The following is a 22,976-nucleotide window of genomic DNA, read 5'->3' as shown; positions in this document are numbered from 1 at the left end:
TTTCACTTTTACTTTTTCAATTATCCTCAGTATGGGGGGATAGATTGGAGTAACTCATGGATGTTCAAGTCCCATATACAGTGTAGAATAACAAAATATTTGCCCATTTTGTTGAACATCCTTTGTATACCTGAAATCATGCCTAGATTACTTACAATACCTAGTACAATGGAAATGCTATATAAATAGTTGTTATACTGTATTGTTTATGGAATAATGACCCAGAGAAAGTCTGTACAAGTCAGCACAGAGGCAGCTATTGTGGATCTAGCTACATGGTGTAGAAATGAGACTCGAGGGCAGGGGATTTAGCTCAGTGGCACCGTGCCTGCCTCACAAGCACGAGGTCCTGAGTTCAATACCCGGTACCAAAAAAAAAAAAAAAAGAAAAGAAAAGAAATGAGACTCGAAGCCAACGGTGCTTAAACAAGGCTGAGGATCTGAGAAGTGGCTGGAGGCCACAGCAAAGTCTGCTAGCTAGTACATCACTTAATTTTATAGATTCATGGAACAAATTCAAGTTTTGCTGTTTTGAACTTTCTGGAATCTCTTTTTTCCCTGAATATTCTTTTGGGGATGTGGGTACCAGGGATCAAACTCAGGACCTTGCACTTGCGAGGCAGGTGTGGTACCACTGAGCTAAATCCTCAGCTCTTTCCCTGAAAAATTTTTTTTTTGTTACCGGGGATCGAACTCTGGTCCTTGAGCTTGCACAGCAGGCAACGAAACCATTGAGCTAAATCCCCGGCCCTCCCTGAGTATTTTTGATCCAAGGTTGGTTGAGGCCCTGAATTTGGAAACTGCAGGTGTGGAACCTGCAGATATAGGGGGCCAGGTGTGTAGTATTCAGTCATGCTTTGCTTCTGTAACAATATTTAAAACTTTGAAACTGTTTCTACATTTTTTCTCCTCCACAAGTGTGGTCATCAAAGGGTAAACTAGGTGTGGTATAGTATACTGAATTCCTGTACTGAGATAACTTGCTAAGATGGCTGCTGTTTAAGAATGTGAAATTTTTATACATAAAAATACCTTTAAAAAGTTGTATTAAGTGAGAATGAAATGTTTTGAGGATTTAACCATACAGAACAAATGAGCATCTTTCTGTGAATATGAACAATGTAAAATGTATTATTTCTTTGTTGATTGTTTGCTGGGGGCTTAAGAGACAGGTGATCATATTCAAGCTGGTTAGATTAGTGATTTTAATGTGAAACCATTGCTTTTAGAATAATCATGGGCCAGACGGGGAAGAAATCTGAGAAGGGACCTGTTTGTTGGAGGAAGCGTGTAAAATCAGAGTACATGCGACTGAGACAGCTCAAGAGGTTCAGACGAGCTGATGAAGTAAAGGTATAATTTTATCTTTTGTAAAAGTGCATTTACAGTTAAGGATATCCTCTCCCCCCAAGTTAAGTAACTTTTAACTTGAAATAGTACGTTTTCAGCCAAGGTCATATTTATAGTATGGTCAATAGGACTAGGAAGCTGAAGTCCTTTATCTGTTTTAATTAGCACTGTATTAGGCATATTAATGATAATGGTAAGATTTTAAGCTAAGAATTATTCAGTCTATTTGGAAATCAGTCTGTTTTTAATCTGTCTTTATATTGTATGTGTAGACTCAGGGTTCAAATACAGTCATGTATTTCATGATGTGTTTCTAAAGTCATTGTGATTTTTTTATACACAAAGTTAAGAAAGGATGGAAAAATTTCTAGTTCCCTTTCCACTTACAGTAAAATAATATTGTGTTGTTTTTGTATTTGAATATGGGAGACTACAGTCTACTATAAAATCTCTGTGCTTTTGAGGAACTCTTCCTGGTGTTTTTGAGGGATCACTGGATTTTAATCTGCTTAAGAGATGTTATGCATTTTCTAACAATGAACACGTTTTCTATTCTTTTTTTTTTTTTTTTACAGAGTATGTTTAGTTCTAATCGTCAAAAAATTTTGGAAAGAACGGAAATCTTAAACCAAGAATGGAAACAGCGAAGGATACAGCCCGTGCACATCATGACTTCTGTGAGCTCATTGCGAGGGACTAGGGAGGTTGGTTAACATAACGTGTTGTAGTAATTATCAGCACATTTTAGTTTTTGCTTATTGGAATGTTGGTTGGTTATTGGAAGTCACTGATCTCAGGCTGTCCCTCTTTTTAATTGCTGTTTCTTTTTAATATGCAACTGTCAATGGCTGCCTTAGGCCACCGTACTAGTGATGCCTTTTAGTAGTTATAAGTATTTAGAATATACATTTCTAGATTTTTAAAGACTGTTGATTAAAAAAAAGACAACTTTTGAGTCAAATCCTCTTTAATGTCCTTATCATTAAGATTTATTTATTTTTGGTACCAAGGATCAAACTCGGGTCCTTGTGCTTGCAAGGGAGGTGACGGAACCACTGAGCTAAATCCCCGGCATTAAGATTTATTTAGAGCAAGGCTATTTGACTCACACTTGTCTTCTTCCCTCATTCCTTAATATGAATTTATATGGTAAGAAACATTTCTTAATGTCGACGCATGGCTTGGAAGGTTCCTGGCTATTTGTATCTTTTGTCAGGTGCTCACTCTTTAAGCCTGACATAAAGTCGTGTTTGTGCTGATACCTTCTCCATTATTTAGTAACATGTCAGGCCTTAGGTATTGGAGGTGCATGGCTTTTTATTAGTATAAGTGTACTAAGGGTGAAAGGCATTCTTTTCTGTGCCTGTGAATGGATAAGGATGAGGCTTTCAGGTAATTCTTTTGAAAGTTATTTGGGAATTTTAAGGTAACCATGGCTTTGTTTGTTTGTTTTCTGAGACAAAGTCTCATCTGAGACAGTCCTCCTGCCTCAGTCTCCCAAGTGCTGGGGTTACAGCATGCACTACTACACCCAGCTAGACTAGTATAAAACAGTATTGTTTTGTAATTTTATTACTTCCACAACTCCTCACTCAGATTGAGAAAAAAATGTTCACAAAATATGAGGGGAAAAAGAGGACAGTAATCCTTAGCTTTAGGAATTCAGTTTTTTATCACATAGAACTCTGTCTTAATCAAAGTCATCAGTTTTTTTTGTTCGTTTGTTTTTTTGTTTTTGGTACCTGGGATCAAACTTGGGACCTTGCACTTTCGAGTCAGACGGCAGAACTGCTCAGCTAAATCCCCAGCAGGGTCATCAGTTTTTTGAACCAGTTACTAGCTGGTTCTGCTTCAGATGAGTCATGTTTTTTTTCCCACCCACTTTTAAAGCCATCATCAATGACTTTGGCCACCAGGGGTTTTATGCAGTTAATGATGTAACCTTTTGGTGTCACCACAATAAATGATGTAGTTTCAGGGCAGAAAATCACTTTAGTAATCATATCATCTAATCTTTGACTTTGTAGCATATGTCCTTTTATTTTTAACTTGATTCAAGCATTTCTATAATTTCCTTAATACGGTTTTAAAGTTTTAGTATGAAGTAGGTCAAGCCAGAGAGAAAGTAAGAGTGAGCTTGTTTTGCAGAGACTTTTCCTAGTAGTAGCCTTGGCAGAATTTCAGACTGCAGTGTTGATCCAAACATGGAAACTCTATAGTATTCACCATTTGAAGTGTCTTTATGGCATTGTTTTAATTAGCTGCTCATTTTTATAAGGGAATCATTGTAAGTGCTGACATCTTGAGTTTAAATCCTCTGCAGCATGACAAATCAACAGTAATTTTCCATTCTTCAGTCAAGTCTTAGACTTCTTTCTGTAGTTGTAGGAGTAGTTACATTGAGTTTTGAATTGGTTTTCTCTAAGTTATTTTGGGAAAGGATGTGCTTCTAGGCCAGGCATGGTGGCGTGTGCCTTTAATCTCATCTGCTAGGGAGGCTGAGGCAGAGGATCACAACTTCAAGGCTAACTTGTACTCTGTCTCAAAAAAGAAAGAGCTGCGTGTATGGCCCAGTTCTAGAGTGCTTGCTTAGCATGCATGCTTGAAGCCCTGGGTTCAAGAAGGAAAAAAAAAAAAAACAAAGGCAAAGGTTTGCTTTCTGACCTAATGAAGGGGTTGCCATGGTGACTTGAGAGCCTCCAGGAGCTCTGCAGTGGAGCCAAGGCCTCCTCTTGAGTGTGTTGTTTTCAGGATACTCTGGGGCAGCTGTGTTCTGTGATTGAGACTACAGAACCTATGTAGTATCATCCAGTAATTAGATTCTGTCCTTTTTTTGTTCTTAATACTTCTGACTTCTTGAAGATAGCAACTGTTTTATATTTGATTCTTTTGCTCTTCAGATACTCTTTTTAGGGAGCACCCAGTTAAACTGTCATTAAGCAGTACATAGAGGCCAAGGGATGTATGGAGTAATTCCATGAGTAGCTGTTTATTGGTGACTGTCATTACTTTGTCTTACTAACCAGTGAAAAATAAGTTCTGTGAATTTTCGTATTATCAGTTATATTCTTCAATCTGTCTCTTCCTGATTTTTTTTTTTTTTTTTTTTTTGGTACTGGGGATCAAACTCGGGTCCTTGTGCTTGCGAGGCAGGTGGCGACACCACCGAGCTAAATTCCCGGCCCTGTCTCTTCCCGATTTTAATGAAGAAACTGGTGGAAGAGTTAGTCTTGAAGTTTGTGTTAGTGTATTTCTTTTTGAACATTTGTCCATTTCTTGCTAAAACTCACAATATACTTCATTCAATTTTTTTTTTTTGGTACTGGGGATTGAACTCAGGACCTTGCCCTTGCCAGGCAGTCTCGGTGCCACTGAGCTAAATCCCCAGCCCTTCATTAATTTTTTTGAGGGAGTGATAGCAGAGATTGGACCCAGAGCCTTGTGCCTGCTAAGTACTCTACCACTTAGCCACATCCCCAACCTTTTAAAACAATGTTATTTTGAGACAAGGTCTTATTAAATAGTACACACGCTGGGGCCATGGATTTAGCTCAGTGGTGCTGCTGCCTGCCTGGCAAGCGCAAGGTCCTGAGTTCGATTCCCAGTACCATTAAAAAAAAAAAAGTCCACGCTAGCCTGGAACTTGGGATTCTCCTGACTCAACCTCCAGAGTAGCTGGAATTATGTCCCAACTCCTTTTTTGATACTTAATATAAAAAAATTTCTCTACTGTGAAAGAAAAGCTTCCTCATATAAGGCCTATCTTTTGGAGAAAAGATATGATTAATACTTTAATAAAAACATCTTCCCAGTGTGCATTTCTAGGTTCCCAGGGTAATGTAATATGCACATTGTAAGGGTCTGTGGTTTATTTACCAGTGAAAAGAATGAGAATTTTTGTGTATGTTTAAACATGGGGCTTCTTCAGAATGTCTGACCCAGGAATCAGGATCGGATGGACACATAGGCCTTACATTTATGAAGAATTTACAAACTTTTGGATTTTTTTTTTTTGGTACTGGGGATCGAACTCAGGACCTTTTGCACTTGCCAGCCAGGTGTGGTGCCACTGAGCTAAATCCCTGGCCACAAACTTGGAATTTTTTTTTTTTTTTTTGGCACCAGGGATCGAACTTGGGTCCTTGCTCTTGCGCAGCAGGCAGTGAAACCACTGAGCTAAATCCCAGGCCCTGGAATTTTTAATATATAAGCTTGCTCTTCCTGGTAACGTTTGAAGTGATTGTAGGTTCATTGCTTATCACTTAATATTGGCAACTGATTCTTTTTGAGTTATTCAAATTAATAGAATGTGTAAATTCTTTGATACATTGGCAGTTTGGACATACTCTTTGTTGAAGAAGAAAAACTGGTTTACAGGTAAACACTGCATTATTTATTGACTTGGTAGTGCACTTTACTCAGTAAATTGTAAATAGAGATTTAGTTACTATTTACAAAGAAAACAGCATACCCTAAACAATGTATAGTTTACTTTTTAGCTCTTTACTCAAATACACAGCCTTACTCCCACAATTGCTCTTCAAGGAGCTCTTCCCCAGCCCTGGGGTACATTCTTAGCTTTCAAGAGTAGTAAACTTTGCACTTTGTGCACTTCATGGTTATAGGACCTATAGGTTTAGTTTGTTAAGAGCCTTTTGAGCAAATAGAGCAGCGAGCCTAGGCCATTTTTCTCATGTCTTTGAAATGAATGGATGGTTTCCCCAAGTGTCTGTTGTACTTTCAGTCTGAACAGAACTGTCAGTTTTTGTGTCTCCAACAACTCCAAGCTCAGTGGCTCTTTGCCTCTGCACACCATTTGGTGGTGTTCAGGAGTGTGGGGGCTGAGGTTGGTCCCGTCAGTTCTTCCCACCTGTAGAGCTTCAGTTACTGCAGCTTTTGCTTGCTCTCTGGCTTTCTTTAGGCTGAAATGGATGTAATGTTCTTAAATGATTGCATGTTGGATTATCTCTTTTAAATTTTTTTTTGAAAGGAAGAAGCATTTTATACATTTTCAACAGGTCAGCTAAAAAGAAAGGTCATTTCTGATGATTGAGTTGAAATATTATATATTAAGTGTGTATTAACATTTTTGATTGGGTTTGTATTTTAAATGAAAGCTATGTATTTTAAGTTTAAACTGAATTTTTCAAAAATGTTTCGTGCAGCTTAAACCAGTCAAAGTTGCTTTTAATTTGCAGTTTTTCTCCTAAAACACTTTATATAATGTTTTAGGTACCAGGGATTGAACTCGGGACCTTGCGCTTGCGAGGCAGGCAGCAGAACCACTGAGCTAAATCCCCAGCTCTGTTTATATAATGTTTTAAAAGTTATTAAATTGATTATTGTAGAGATTGTGTCTCTCCTCCAAATATTAAAAAAATTTTTTTTGACCATTAGTTGAATAACAACAAATCCAAACCAAAAGAAATGTTTGTCTAGCCTGGAATGTTAAGAATTGTTTTATTCTTTTTTAGTATATGTGCTGGCGAAGCGAGCACAATTGTTTTATTCTTTAAAAAAGTTCTCTGAAGAAATAAGAAAAATTTTATTAGGTCTACAACTTTTGTCATAATTTAACTTGGTAATTGAACTTAAGTTCAGTGCTTAGGATTCTGTTTTATCTGCTCTCACAGGTTTTATAAAAGAATATTGCCTGGGTAACATTTTGGGAGGGCCAGCAGATTTTGCAAGCTACCCTAACAGCTGATGAGGCAGCTTTCTACTACCTAGCATGCTATCTATTGAGTTAATTGAAACTTGTTTAAAAGTCTTATCTTTTGCTCTCCAATTACGAAGACATTGATTATTATAAGAGATATGAAATAATGCAGAGAAACCAAACAGAAGACAAAAGTCCTTGTAGTCCACGCTTCTGGCTTTTTTTTTCAAATTTCTTTTCTACAGGTACTAGCATGTTAATTTTATATATATATATATATATATATATATATATATATATATATATATATATATGCACACACACACACACGTATGTTTTACAAGTTACCGGGTAGATAAAACATGTCTGCCATTCAGGGACATTGCTTTACAACCTCTGTTCAGATCTTCATTCCTTTAAAAAATACTGGGGATATAGCTGAGTGATAGAGTGCTTGCCTAGTATGGGTGAGGCCCTAGGATCAAGCTCCAGCATTGCAAAAAGCCAGACCAAATCAAACGTACCCCATAATGATGATGCTATAGATATGCTCTAATTTATTGCCCTATTCTTTTTTTTTTTTTGGTACCAGGGATTGAACTCGGGTCCTTGCGCTTGCAAGGCAGGCGGCGGAACCACTAAGCTAAATCCCTGGCCCTATTGCCCTATTCTTAATTGATGGGTATTTCAGTTATCTTGTACTTTTACAATTAGTGTTGTAGTGAACATCTTCATTTGCATCGTTTGAATAATGGAATTACTAGATCAAAACAATATGCATTCTTAAAATCTTAATGTATTTCTAAATGTCCCCTTAAAAATTTTAAATTATACCTTCAACATCTGTGCAGAAGTGTGTTCACTTTTATTTTCAACACAAAATACTATCAGTCTTTTTAATCTTTGTCACTCTGATAGATACAAAATTGTTAGCTTGTTCCAGGTTCCCTTTTAGTTGAGTTCAATTGAGTATCAGTTGTTTGTATTTCTTCTGTGGATTGGCTCTTATTGTATTGTATTGGATTCTTTAAAGTCATGTTGGCCTCCTCTTAATGACTTAAATTAAAAAAAATACTAGGTTTTTTGGGTAATGTTTTACAGATTTTTTCATTTTGATATTATTTCTGGTTATATTTGATTATTTAGCTCTTTCCTTTGGCATAAAGAGAGGGGTATAATGTCTTCTATGTAGCTATCCATTTCCTTTAGCACTGCTTATTGACTAGTTAATGAAACAGTTGAGGGCAGTTACAAATCTGCAGAAATCAGCAGGAACAGGCCACCTGCATGGGGATCTTCTGCATAGGACCTGCATGTGGCTTTCAGGTCATGGGTGGCAGTCCTGCCTGTTGTTCATTTGCAGCTGATGCTTCATTTTCTTTGCATTTAAGCAAGGCTTCAAAGCAGTTTTGCTGTAGTAGCTTGTGAAAGCAATGAACTTTAGTAATACCGTGTTCCATTTCTTAGTTTTTGTTTGTTTCTTTTCTAGTGACAGCAGTTTTTATTTTGTGTACACAGGGCCATTCTTCAATTCGATAATCGAGTTTTCATGTTATGGGTGAATGTGGCTTAAGTTTCCTGCTTCATGTCCCTCTTGTGAATGTTTTGTAGTTTGTTTCTTTTTGGTACTGGGGATCAAACTCGGGACCTTGCACTTGTGAGGCAGGCGTGGGAACCACTGAGCTAAATAAATCCCCAGCCCCTAGTGTTTTGTAGTTTTACCAGCTTATGTCCTGTAACTATTGCTGTGTTTCCAATCTCCAACATTTTAGCAAAACTGGAATTTTTAGCAGAACTGCAGGTAATGAAGGTATGGTTTACCCTCTGCAGCACCCTGTCAGACCCAGACTACCTTGAATTTTTTTTTTTTTTTTTCTGATAGTGGGGATTGAATTTGGGACCTTGCGCTTTCGAGGCGGGTGGTGGCACCACTGAGCTAAATCCCCAGCCCCTTGGGTTTTAACCTAGGGTTGCCTGGGTTTGCATGTTTATGATCCTTTTCACTTAAGGCCAGAGGTCAAGGGTCTCCACTTCTGAAATTGTACTCCATATGCTCTGTATTCTGTGTGAAATGGTGTGTCCCTCCAGGAAGAAGTGTAACCACTGACATGAGATAAAAGTGAACTAGGAAGCAGACAGCCTTATGTCACAGGGCTGAGGTTTTTTCCTTCAATCTGGGGTGGCTCGTAACATATTTAACAACAAAAGCTGAAATAATTTACATTCTGGGATAAATCACTCTTATTGCTTAACGCCAACATCCTTGATTAGTTGCTTTCATTAAGTAATCTGTGTAAGATCTTTTTTTTTCCCCGTTAAGTTTGTTGGTACATTTTAGGTATAAAATACAGTTACATTCATCATTATGATCTTGTACCATTACATGATGTATCTTGGTTCTTACTTTTTCCCCATTCCCTGTGCTCCCTTCACCCCCTCCACCCTTTCCTATTTGCAAAGACTTTGTTTCCATTTTTCCTTTTCTCATATTTTTTCTTTTCCCTTCTTTCCTTTCCCCACCCCTCCCACTTCCCCTGCTCCTTTAGACCTTTTCTTCCTATTACACAATGTTATTTATACATTTTTAAAATTACAATATCAAGATCTAGAAGACATTAGCACAGATTTTACAGAATTTAAAAGGATATAGAAAGCATATTACAAAAATCTTTTTTTTTTGAAATATGTGTAAGATCTTAATGGTGTTTTTTTCCTTATTTTTGTTTCCATTCCTCTCCTGTCTGAGACACATAGTTTTTTCAAGAATATCTCCTTCAGTTACCTTCTCTTTTAGTTTCTAAATCTGGTTATGAGCTCATTTCTAGTATTAACCTTGTTTAGCCAAACTTAATATTTATCTCATTCCCATTTTCTTTCCTTCCTTCCTTCCTTCCTTCCTTCCTTCCTTCCTTCCTTCCTTCCTTCCTTCCTTCCTTCCTTCCTCCCTCCCTCCCTCCCTCCCTCCTTCCCTCCTTCCCTCCCTCCTTCCCTCCCTCCTTCCCTCCCTCCTTCCCTCCCTCCTTCCCTCCCTCCTTCCCTCCCTCCTTCCCTCCTTCCTTCCCTCCTTCCCTCCCTCCCTTCCTTCCCTTCCTTCCACCAGGGATCAAACTCAGAACCTTGCACTTACGAGGCAGGCACGGTGCCACTGAGCTAAATCCCTGGCCCTCCCATTTATTTTTTTAAAGTACTCCCTTCATCTGAAATTTAAATTGTGTACACTGTGGGCCGGGGATATAGCTCAGTTGGTTCCGCTGCCTGCCTCACAAGCTCAAGGACCCGAGTTCGATCCCTGGTACCAAAATAAAAAAGAATAAGCAGATTTTGCAATCATGGTCTCATTCTTATCAGATGCTCCTGATTAAGTAAATTATGTACACTGCCATTTCACTGCAGGAGCTAGCTAAAAAGCACGGGTGTGTTATGTTTCCTCAAATCTTGAAGAAAGAATATGAGGTAGTTGGAGAAATCTTCAGCGTTTCTGTAGAATTGATGGCAGCCAGTGCACTCTCCTACTCCTTTCTGTCCTGGGGGATGACTGCACCTTCCTCATTGTGCTAGAGTGGAAATGCTGAAGGATGTTGGGCAATGTCAGCAGTTCCTATGTCTCCAGCACGACATTAATGGTACAGTAGTATCCAAGAATAATTTTACTTGGCTGTCAGAAGTTGGGCGTAACCATCCTGTGTTAAAGACTGTTCATGGCAGGATGGCTGTAGCTATTGTCCTTGGGGCTGTCCTTCCCTGAAATGAGGAATCATATCCACCTGGCAGGGTAGTTGTGAATTTTAAAGAAGTTAACTTTGGTAAAGTCTAGCACAGTGCTTGGCACATAGTAGGTGTGTTAATTTCTTTCCCTTCCCTGCAGGCCACTCACCTGCTCTTCCCTCTACGGTTTTCCATAACACAGTTTTTACTTGGAACCAGCCTTCTGCCAAGAGTCTCAGTTTGGTTGTGTACTTCTCCAACTACTATTTTTGGCTTGACTTCCCTCTCCAGCTCCCAGTGGTCCAGCCACACAGTCGCCTATTGTACCAGCTGGTTGATGTAAGTCTCTCCATCCTCATAGGAACCTGGTTTCTTACCAGTAAGCTGTTTCTCTGAAATTGTAGCATCCTTGATAACTAGAATTTTCCTTTCTTTACCATTGTTGCTGAATCATTTGTACTAACTTCCTTGTGTGGTCCTCAAGTTGAAATAGAATTAGAGAATTTAATTTGCTGACAGAGGCCTCCTGGTGACTTCTGAATCCAGGACACTTGACTCTGGTCAGGTAAAATGCTGTGTAGACCCAGGAGATAAAATTCTTTACACTACTCTGAGTGATACGAGTCTTAAATTATATAACTGTCAAGGATGATACATTTTCAAAGAAAATGAAAGTTGCTGGTAAGTAACTGGGATTTTTGAGTAATTTTCCTGTAAGTCAATATATAAGAATTCCCAAACTTGTTTTACCAGCAAGTGCCGCTGTATTTAAGACTGACCTCATAAATGAGAGGGGTGTGTTAGTAGTGCGGTTAATAAAGCATGAGGGGCTGACCACAGCTTTGCGCGAGTCCAGGCTGAAGTCTCCTGCCAAGGAGAATTGGCAAATGGCAGCCTATTGATTTCAGAAACATTTTTTGAGTGCCTACTTTTTTCTGAGACACTGTGCTACAGAGTATTATTTCAAGACAGGTGAAGCCACACTTGGCCTCAGCTGCTCTTGCCCTCAGGGAGCTTCTTTCCTGTCCGCTGGTAATTATTTGACTCAGAGTTGAGAGGATAGGTCCTGGAGGTTGACAGAGGTGTGGGATTGGAAGTAGTGCTCAGTGCCACTGCCTGTGCCTTCTTGCTGTCTTTGCCTCTTGAGTTCTTTGTGTTGATGGAGAGCCCAGCTGGTTTCATTCAGGGTACCCAGAGCATTTTCTGCACTGTCAGAGCAAACACAAATGAGCAAAGCCAATCTCCCTTGTATCTAGTGGTTGAAAAAAACATTGAACTGTCTGACCTTAGGTGTGGCTTTGGATTAGGATGTTAAAGCAGGTGAGTAAGTCAGAGTTGGAGAGGCAGCTTCTCCCTCTAAGCTTAAAGGGAGTTTACTTGCAGAATTAAAGCCACAGTTAATTTATCCCATCAAATATAAGCCAAAAACCATCACCATTAACTATTTAAGAAATGAAAATTACAATGGTACCTCGGCTTACAAACCTAATTTATTTTATGATTTAGGGGAAGATGGCTGGGTTTGTGTTTGTGTGGGGAAGATGGCTGTGGTCCTGTCTATCATACACTGTAGAGTTTGCAAACAGAAGCAAAGTTTTGTCCAGTAGTTTTGTTTGTGAACCAAATTGTTTGCAAACGGAAGCATTCGTGAACCAAGGCATTAGTGTACTTTCTATTTAGAATCACTGGATGGTATGTAATACTTTACTCAATAGTTATAACCATTCCTCACTCCCAGATTTACCCAGTTAGAAAGAAGGAAAGAAGATGTGGTGGTAGTAGGAATAAGAAGAGAAAGTTGGCAGGAGAGATGCTCCTGCAACATCATCACGTGTCTGTTTCAAACAGAAAGTGCAGGGCTATCATTGTGATTTTGCCCTTTGAGCTGCTCAAGGGCAAGAACCACAGCACACTAATTAAGCTCTTGGATGTTGCATTCAGACTTAGGTTTTAATGCTGGCTTTGTAATTTATGGCCCTTCTGAGTAGGCGTATTATTCTCTAAACCTTAGCCTCCTTGTTTATGGGATTGTGATGCTAAAGCTATGTCATAAGGTTGTTCAAGAGCAGTATTTAAGATTATGCCTATCTCTTAGTACTTAGCACAGTGCCTCCAACATAGTAAGTGCTCAATAAATGTTAATTGCTATTATTATTATTTATTGGATGGATAGATGAAGGATCATATTGGCGGCAAAAGGAAGAAAAGGGAAAGACTTTGAGTTCTGGCGTGTTAGTAAACTGTTCACACCGTCTTATTTACTTGGACTGTGATAGTATTATCTCTGCCTTTTTGGAAGCAAATTAATGGTCACTGTCACAATTCTTCTTAACTAATCTATACTTAACCCTTTACTCTTCTAAGGAGGGGATTATTGTGAGTGGCAGTGGCTGTGATGATTGAGATTCACCCACTTTCCTAGTGTAAGGTGAGGGCTGGGTGTGGCCCACAAGCCAAAGGCTTCCGCGCTGCTCTCACTGTCCTAGTCCTACGAATTTAGGTCATCCCAAATAAGAATTAAGCGTTAAATATGTATATATGTATATGTTTGTATAGATAAATATATATGATTTTTTTCAGTTTTACTTTTTTTCTTTTTGCTCTATTTTAATTGATTGTAGATTATGAATATATGCGTAAGATATTTTTGAAAGGGTTCTGGAGGGCTGATAATTGGGAAATCGTGCTCTAAGAAAAGCTGAATTACTGGGCAAGATAGAAAGTCCTGTGCTTATTTGAGTACAGTTTTACCATATATCATATTCTCAAAAATGTTAACAGCTGAAACCAACATCCTTCTTAAAATCACTGTGTTAAGAAAGGATTATGTAATAGTTTAAGGAGTAATTTTTTTTTTAAGTGATGCAGAAGAAATGTTGTACCTTGAAGTCAGTATCAACTGGGTTTTGTGAAATACAGTGGATTCTTGACTTACGAACTTGATTTGTTCTCAAGGGCTGATTGTAACTCAATTGGTCAATTGAAGGCTCAGCCTTCTCTACACAGCCTTCAAAGTCTCTCTCGTATACAGACAGATCTCAGTGTCCTTAGACATTGGCCCAGGATTTCTCCGTTAACCCCACATAGGAAAGGATGTTGTAATGTTCCTTCCAGAGCTCTTTAAGGGTTAAATCTGTATCTGAGACCATCTGGAAGCACAAGCAGCCAGCCTTTGAGTTGTAATTCAAGACTAAGTAATTCCAGTTGTAACCCAAGTTGTTCATATGTCAAGCTGGTCGTAAGTTGAGGGTCCACTGTATGGTATTTTAAGGGCCATGTGTATTTAAACATTTTGGAGGTCTGGGATCCTGGCAGTAAATGTAGTGGGTAAGAGCCAGGGCTCCAGAGTCAGACTTTGGGGCTTAATTATGGCCTTATCTGAAGATCCTGAGCAAGTCACTTATTCTTTCTTTACCTTAGTTTTCTCACCTGCAAAACGGGCCAAGAACTGTACCCATCTTACAGTGTTGTGACGAGGACCACGATAAGGCCTGTGCTGTGTGAGCACGGTGCCTGGTGCATGAAGAGTGCTGGGTTACAGCTGTGCACAGGTTGTGATTGGAACTCCAGTCCATTGCTGTTCATATCTGTGTGTCATGAATATCAGCAGACGACACTTGGTGTCCTAAGATGGAAGATAAGGCAGGCTGACCTAACAGACGTTCGCATTAAGATTAAGTGCATGCACATTGCTGTTCTGTGTATTTGGGCTGTTGAGATTGAAGTGGGAGGTGGGCAGTTCATAGTGAAGCTTGGCGAGGTGGATCCAAGCATTGAGGCCGACGGAGTCCCAGAGTTGGATTCTTACTGGTGAGTATGAGAAGGGTTAGAGGGTTTTGAAAACTTGTACAGTCTGAAGATTTTTTTCACCCTTATGAAAAGTGAGAGAAAAGAAAAGATCCTTTTTGATTTTTTGTGAATTTTACTGTCTTAGGTGAATATCTTTTCAAACTTATTTAAGTGGACAGCATCTCTTTACAGTTTGATGGCTACAGCTTAAGGTCACCCTTTTATTCATAAGAGTCAATTTTATTTTCTCTGTTTTAGTGTTCGGTGACCAGTGACTTGGATTTTCCAACACAAGTCATCCCGTTAAAGACCCTAAATGCAGTTGCCTCAGTACCCATAATGTATTCTTGGTCTCCCCTCCAGCAGAATTTTATGGTATGTAAGTAATGTGTCTTCTGCTTATCATAATTGATAATAGCTGATGATAACTTATTTTAAGTAAGAAAAATAGGTAATTAAAAAAAGTCTTTGGTGTGTTCTCTCCATTCTCCAAAGGAAAAGTGTTAAACAAAGACCATACCTAGGATTAAGCATACTTAAAAGAAGAAGCTTACAGTTCTTGTCCTTGAAGAGGTTACTCAGTTTCCTACTCAGCCTGACTTTTTCTTTTTTATTAATTGAGAACTGATTTAAGAACAGTTTTAGGGCTGGGCATGGTGGTGTATGCCTGTAATCTCAGCTCTTGGGAAGCTGAGGCAGGAGGATCACCGTGAGTTCAAGGCCAGCCTGGGCTAAAAAGTGAATTTAAGGCCAGCCTGAACTACACAGCAAGACCCTGCCTCAAAAAGCAAAACAAGGGGCTGAGGATTTAGCTCAGTGGCGCTGCGCCTGCCTTGAAAGCGCAAGGTCCTGAGTTCGATCCCCAGTACTGGAAAACAAAAGCAGTTTTAGGCAGCATCTTAATAAGTGATAATGTGCACTAGGCAGTAGTCTCAGGACTTATAAGCTCAAACATATTTCCATGGATAGCACCAGCCAGCTTTAGTAATAAAATGCTGGTGTTTAACTCCTTTTTTTTTTTTTTTAACTCTTTATAGAAGTAGAATGAAGGAGGTAGAATAGAAGAGAAATTCAGATGTGCATTTTTTTTTTTTTTTTTTTGAGACAGGGTCTTGCTATGTAGTTCAGGCTGGCCTCAAACCCTATGTAGCCCAGGCTGGCCTCGAACTTAGAGCAGCCCTCTTTGGTCAGCCTCTCAAGTGCTGGGATTACAGGCATGCGTCACCATACCTGGCTTACCTCAGCCTCTTGAGTGCTGAGATTAGAGGTGTACACCACTGTGCCTGGCTTCAGGTATACATTTTTTACTTGTAAAATAAAAATACATAGTTTTACCATTCACTTGATATGTAAAGTAAGACTGCTAATAAAATACTGAGGGAAGTCCTTGGTGTACCTGCTCTTGAGAATTGCTTACTAGAACTGCTTACTACAACCTCCCCTCTCCCCGCACTATTTAGTTCAGGGTGGCCTTTCACTCATCTATGTAGCCTAGACTCAAACTGGCAGGGATCCTCTTGCCTCAGCCTCCTAAATGCTGAGATTATAGGCAGGCACCACTATGCCTGGCTTAAGAGATTTTTTTTTTAAATTTGATTTTAGTGACTTTTCTTATGCTTCTTACAAAGTGGAGGGTTAAAGGTAAACGTCAGTTATATTTTGTAGTTGAATATATTTGCATATTTACAGCTTTATTAAAGAACATTTAGTTTTCAGAATCATATTACAAAGCCTCAAGGGAGGTTTCATATTTTCAGAGACTGAAATTCAGAAAGAATGTAATTTTTAAAGTTGCAGTGAATACTGTTTATGACATCCCCGGGTTTTGCTGGTCTCTGACCACAGCAGATGAGGCAGACTCTATTGTTTAGATACATTTTGGAGAGGGAGGGTTAGGCTGGGAACAGTGGGGAGACAGAAGAGCCATGTGTCATTTAGTTTTGGCTTCCAAGTAAAGTGTGCTCCTCGTTCTTTAGTAGGATTCATGCAAGTGAGATGAAAAGAAAACTCTAGAGTGTGTGTAAGCTTGAATCTGAATAGATAAGTGCATCAAGATCACAGCTTGCATTTTATTTATTTCTTTATTTTAAAATACATTTTATTTTATCCTGTTCCCTCCCTCAAGCCCCTTCCCCTTCCTATATACAAAAGCTTTATTTCCATTTTTTCCTTCTATTTTCACTTTTTCCTTCCTCCCTCCCTCCCCCCTTGTTCCCCTTCCCATTTGAACACTTTCTTCCCATTTCCCAACATCCATTACACATCTCAGTCCTTATTTCCACATTCAGTTTCTCACACCGGAGAAATTTAAACATATGGCATTTAAACATATGTGTCTGATTTATTTCACTTAAAGAGTATGGTCTCAGGGTGCATCCTTTTATCTGTAAATGTCTGAAGCTCATCCTTCTTTATGGCAGGATAGTACTCCATTGTAAAAAAAAACAAAAACCCACCTAATCTTTATCTACTTGTCAGTTGATGGGCATTTGGGCCGTTTCCAAGATTTAGCTATTACAGACTGTGCTGCTATAAACATGGCTGTGCATATATCACTGTGATGTGATGCTTGTAATTCTTTTGGGAAGATACCAAGAAGTGTAGCTGGGTCAAATGGAACCTCTAGTTTTAGTTTTTTGAGGGATCTCCACACTGATTTCCACAGTGGTTGCACAGTCTACACTTCCACCAACAGTGGAGAAGGGTTCCTTTTCCCCCACAGCCCCGCCAGCATTTGTTATTGGTTGATTTCTTGATAGCCGCCATTCTTTGTGGAGTGAGATGGAATCTCAGCATTGTTTTCATTTGCATCTCTCGAATGACCAGTGATTTTGAACATTTTTTCATATATTTATTTGTCATTTCTAATTCTTTATCTGAGAAATGTCTATTCATTTCAGATGCTCATTTTTGAATTGCGTCTTTATATTTGGGGGGGTCTGATTTCTTTGAGTTCTTTACATATTCTAGATAGTAGACCTTTGTCTGAGGAACAGCTGGTAAAAATTTTTTCCCACATTGTAGGTTGTCTCTTAGCTCTGTTGGTGGTTTCTCTTGCTGTGCAGAAGCTTTATTTTCTTTTTTTTGGTACCAGGGATAGAACTCAGGACCTTGCGCTTGCAAGGCAGGCGCTGGAACCACTGAGCTAAATCCCTGGCCCTGCAGAAGCTTTTTTTTTTGGTACTGGGGATCAAACTCAGGTCCTTGCGCTTGCACAGCAGGTGGTGAAACCACTGAGCTAAAACCCCGGCCCCATAAAGTCTTTTCCTATGCCAATATCTTCGAGAGTTGTACCTAACTTATCTTCCAGCAAGTTTAGTGTTTCTGTTTTAGTATTTAGATCTTTAATCCATTTGGATTTTAGTTGAATGCATGGTAAAAGATAGGGGTCTAGTTTTAATCTTTGGCAAGTTGAAATCCAGTTTTTCCAACACCATTTATTCAAGAGGCTATCTTTCCTCCAGTTGTACTTGATTTTGATAAACCATATTCTCCCATTTTTACATCCAGCAGAATAGAAATGTGCCTTAAAAGTGATGTCTGGTTGTCATCAGCAGCATTTTTCCTTTCTTAGAGGTAGAGTTGATAACATGTTAGATTAAACATTGCTGTTTTTCCTGATCAACAGTTTGATGTCTGACTAGAATTTTAAAATTGGAGAATTGGGTTAAAGTATTCTACTCAATGAAAAATTATTAATTTTAGTTATCTAACATTGAATATTTTAATTAGGATAAATGCATTTTAAAAAATATGTATATATATTTTTACTCTTAGGTAGAAGATGAAACTGTTTTACATAACATTCCTTACATGGGGGATGAAGTCCTAGACCAGGATGGCACTTTTATTGAAGAACTAATAAAAAATTATGACGGCAAAGTCCATGGAGATCGAGGTGAGTGGAATGTTTATTCTCTTGAGGAAAGGGCTAGCAGATTGACAAATACTATGGTTTATTAACATAGGGTATGAAAAACCATTTTAAATAATAAACTGTTTTTTGCTGACTATGAAGAACTGGTCTGGGTTTATAAGACTAAAGTTTTCAGTGTTTCCCTGTTTTTTTTAAGTAGGTTCCTATTTACCACTTGATAATTATTCATAGTTGATTGACATAAATTATAATGGCAGTTTCAAGTAGTAAGTTACAAAGAGGTTGAGTGTGTATCGATTTTAAGATTCATTAGTAGTAAAATGAATTAGGATTAGGGCCCTGGTAATGTGGCAGGTTGGCACCAGAAAGCCTGCTGGGCAAAAGTGCCTTTGCTATGAGGCTGCCACAGCACCTGACGATCAATCCTTTGTTTCTACTGCAGAGTTTGTGTTCAGGAGGCTGTTTTCCGGTCCCTGCTGTCCATTATCATTAGCCAAGTCCCAAGTGAGTGGCCTCAGAGACACAAGTGTTTGTGAGGAGGCCAGAGCCACAGTTCCTAGAGGGCTGGCCAATCACTGGAAACTTTTGGAGGTGTGACAAGGGAAAGGGACAGGTTGTGAAGATAGTCTGCTTCCCAACTTTGCTGAGAGCCAGTCCTGAAAACAATCCTGGTTTTAATGCTAATGTTACACAATTCTAGCTGATAAGCCATGCTGTTTCTTCCAAATTAAAAAGACACTCGAAAACTTTGGTCATTAACACTTTCCCCTGTGTTCTTCTGACACTCGCTTGATGAATTTCAGAGTGTGGGTTTATAAACGATGAAATTTTTGTGGAGTTAGTGAATGCTCTCGGTCAATACAATGATGATGACGACGACGATGATGGAGATGATCCCGATGAAGGAGAGGAGAAGCAGAAGGATCTAGAGGATAGTCGAGATGGTATGTTGGATTACTAATTTTTTGTGTAGCCATTCCATCATTCTTTCAAAAAGATTGTAGAAATAGTTCTTTATACCATCACATTGATAGTGACATAATCAAAATTTAGATATTATTTGTAGGATTTTGTCTTCCACTTGAGCATCTTTGTTTCTTTTTCTACCAAAAGAATATAATCATTTTTTGGGCCTCACTGGGCAATCACTGTAATCATGGTTTTAATAATATATAACATATTGATGACAAATGTACAAATTGTAAGCCGAACACCTCCTATGCAGCGGTTCACTTAATCTTGCTCATAGCGCCACATGTCAGTATTATCAGACCATGGTATATTTAGGAATGGATTTAGAGAGGCCGAGTGGCTCATCTACGACTACACCATTGGGAAGGAGCAGAACCCCAAACCCTGGGATGATAACGCAGGCCTGACTGACTCACGAGTCACTCTTTAACCCTGCACTAGTTGTGGTTAGCCGGAAAACAGAGCCAAGAGCTGGTGTTTTCCATCTGCCAAGACCCATGTTGAGGCAGCATGGAAGACTTTGGGCAAATTGCAGTTTCAAAGAAACATGACTTTTTTTATAACAGAAAGGCAGCTTAGTGATCATCTAGTTCAGCTCCTTCACATTATAGGTTAGGAAATAGAATCAAGTGGCTCAGGGGTCAGCCTCATCACACAGCCAGTTAACAACAGACCTGGGGTTAGAACCTAGGGTGCTTCTTCCCAGTGCTTTGAAAACTTTGCTGACTCTAGTTTGTGTCTGACCTATGAATACTCCACAGACAGATGTAAAATACCTTGGAAGTAGGCGGATCATAATGTTGATGATTTCTTAGAAAATCACCTTTGTTAATGAGACACTGTTGTGTGGAGAAAATGAAAGATTGAAAACTTATTTACTTCCATGCTTTTTCCCCCTTTCATATTTACCTTTTTAGATAAAGAAAGCCACCCACCACGGAAATTTCCTTCTGATAAAATTTTTGAAGCCATTTCTTCAATGTTTCCAGATAAAGGCACAGCAGAAGAACTAAAGGAAAAGTAAGATTTGTTCTTTTCAGGCATTGTGTGATATGTAAGCCATCGTTCTGGTTCATTCCAAGTGGACCCGTTATGTCTGATGAGCCACTCTACCTTGTTAACAGTATGCACAGGATGCTTCAGACAGCACGCGTGTGTGTGCCGCACCCTGCACTACAAAACATTTATTGGAGAGAAATATGTGTATATATTACACATAAACACATGGACTTTATAGTTGTACATTATAGGAAAATTTCTCTGGGTCCTGGTTGAAATTTTAGTGCAGTTGGTGTTGAGTCTAAACTAATAGAATCATATCTTTTCATATCAGTGAATTTGATTTTTGGTATACCATGCATAATACTTAATTGACTCTTTAAATATTGTTGTAGGTTAGATATTTTTCTTTGTGTTATAAGCAAGGTAAAACGTTAACATGGAAACCTTTAGATAACTTCATTTAAAAACAAAAAACCTTTGGTTTCAGGCTTACTTACTTTTCTTGGTTGATATCAGATACAAAGAACTCACCGAGCAGCAGCTCCCAGGTGCACTTCCTCCTGAATGTACTCCCAACATAGATGGACCAAATGCTAAGTCTGTGCAGAGGGAGCAGAGCTTACATTCATTTCATACGCTTTTCTGTCGGCGATGTTTTAAGTATGACTGCTTCCTACATCGTAAGTGCAATTATTGTACGTTTTCATTTTCTATCTTTGTTGTGGAATTATGTCTTAACACATCTTAAAAAGTGCTGTCATTTGTTGCAACTAGAATTTACCATTTAATCTTGTAGTTAAGAATGGAAAACATTGCTAGGATTCTAGTATTGTTATTTTTACTTTGTTCCTTGGGGATTACTGTGAAGTCTACCTTTAATCTGGAGCAGTGTTTCCCTCACGCAGACCAAGCTGGAAGTTAATGTGAACTAGCCCAAGTCTACTGATACCGATACATTGTTTTTGAACTGGAAATTGGCTAAAAAGATGTTTATATAAACAGATTGCTTCTGTTTATTGTTAAATCTTTTTCCTATTATGTATTTGGCCCTCTGTGTAAGTTGCCTTATAAACAAATGCATTTGAATACAAGCAAAGCATAAAATATTGTGAATTAAACTTAAGTATGATACATATATTAATTTTTTGTGTAACATTTATAGAAACGAAGGTTTCTTAGTAAAATTTTCAGATAATTGGAACTTATTTAAGTGCAATTTAGATAAAAAGCATTATCTGCTTTTGAGACACATATTTTGAAAATATATTTCATACCTAATTTTCTTAGCGTTTATTTACAGTTTAGCCTTTTCTGTATTGTAGTTTAGTGAGCCTATCTTTTGTATTATTACACCTCTGGGCCATTTGACCTTATGTCCTTGTTTTCCCCCACACTGTTTTGTGGGACCACATTGCTTTGCCTTTTTTGACACCCCCCCCCACTTGTTACAGATTTCTTCCCTCCTTGTCTGAAGACCTTCTTAATATAAAAAAGCTTGCCCACTCAGTGGCATCTGGTTCACTTCCCCTCAAGTTTTTGCTCTATGTACTTATATTTGTTGCCACTCATAATTTGTTGGGTGATGTATAGTTGGTCTGGAAATGTTAAGTTTTGTGTGTGTGTGTGTGTGTGTGTGTGTGTGTGTGTGTGTGTGTGAGAGAGAGAGAGAGAGAGAGAGAGGGAGGGAGAGCGAGAGAGACATATTCTAGTGATTTGGTTATCTTAGAAAAACTTGAAGTAGAATTTTAGAATTACTATATCCCTCTCTTTGCTGTTGTTGACTGCACTCCTTATTTAGTTTAACAACTTGGCAGTTTTAATACCCTTTAGGACATTGTTCATTTGTTGCAGCCATTGGACAGTTAGCAAATATCTTATTTGGACTTGGCCTTACTACTTTCACATAGCCTTTGAAATAGCTGCATTGCACTTTGATATCCTTTTACACTATTTTGTTAAGCTTGCCCGTGTTTCATCAAAAAAATGGTGTAGTGCCACATGGCTATTATACCAGCTACTTCGGAGACTGAGGCAGGAGGATCGCAAGTATAAGGCCAGCCTGGGCAACTTAATGAGACTATCTCAAAATAAAAAAATAGGGGCTGGTGGTGTAGCTCAGTGGTAGAGTGCCTCTGGGATTCATCCTCAGTACTGCCAAAAAATATATATAAATTGCATTCCCATGCTATTATAGCAAAATAGTTGAGTAGGTCCTGTATTTTGGAGTCACTAAAAGGGTCCTTCCAATTTGTCATTTCCAGATGTAGTGTTTAACATACCCCTTTTTATATAAAGAAGAACCACAGAAATGGGGATAGTACCTTTAAACATTATTCCAAGGGTTCTTTTCTTGTGTGATTCAGAGATGAGTAATTTTGATGAATTTTGGACCTGTTAATTATCTCATTAGTCAAGCTGGGGAGGGAGGGACAGAGAGAGAGAGATTTGCTACACTTGAGTACAAGTGACTTCCGCTTCCCTAGAAGCAGGCGGTTTTCCCCTTCCCTGACAGCTGAGCCAGTCTTGTCATGATTCAGGCTGAACACATTGGATAGGTGTTTCACTACTGTACAGACTGGTAAAACTACTCTGCTTTTCTTCAGTGAAAACTGGTAAAACTAC

At 38.7% G+C, this 22,976-nt stretch overlaps 1 protein-coding gene across 19 annotated transcripts in view; it reads left to right on the top strand.

Moving 5' to 3' along the window:
• Ezh2 (enhancer of zeste 2 polycomb repressive complex 2 subunit) overlaps window positions 1–22,976 on the top strand; it is an 87,547-nt gene that overhangs the window by 46,071 nt on the left and 18,500 nt on the right. For 5 of the 19 annotated variants that reach the window (XM_087207785.1, XM_021240898.2, XM_087207780.1 and 2 more), the window contains exons 2-8: window positions 1,230–1,353; window positions 1,926–2,054; window positions 14,762–14,878; window positions 18,281–18,401; window positions 19,184–19,324; window positions 20,270–20,372; window positions 20,871–21,034. In XM_087207785.1, the coding sequence (XP_087063911.1) occupies window positions 1,237–1,353; window positions 1,926–2,054; window positions 14,762–14,878; window positions 18,281–18,401; window positions 19,184–19,324; window positions 20,270–20,372; window positions 20,871–21,034 (892 nt within the window). In that variant the 5' untranslated portion in view covers window positions 1,230–1,236. Of the gene's footprint in view, window positions 1–1,223; window positions 1,354–1,925; window positions 2,055–10,874; window positions 11,054–14,761; window positions 14,879–18,280; window positions 18,402–19,183; window positions 19,325–20,269; window positions 20,373–20,870; window positions 21,050–22,976 lie in introns of those variants that run through there. The other 14 variants (XM_021240895.2, XM_021240896.2, XM_021240897.2 and 11 more) reach the window with 5 other exon arrangements.

Source organism: Heterocephalus glaber, unplaced genomic scaffold (assembly GCF_053883595.1).
Source record: "Heterocephalus glaber isolate CG9 unplaced genomic scaffold, H.glaber_assembly_v1.0 deba00000818, whole genome shotgun sequence".
Lineage (NCBI taxonomy): Eukaryota > Metazoa > Chordata > Mammalia > Rodentia > Bathyergidae > Heterocephalus > Heterocephalus glaber.
This window is presented reverse-complemented; position numbering and strand designations above follow the sequence as displayed.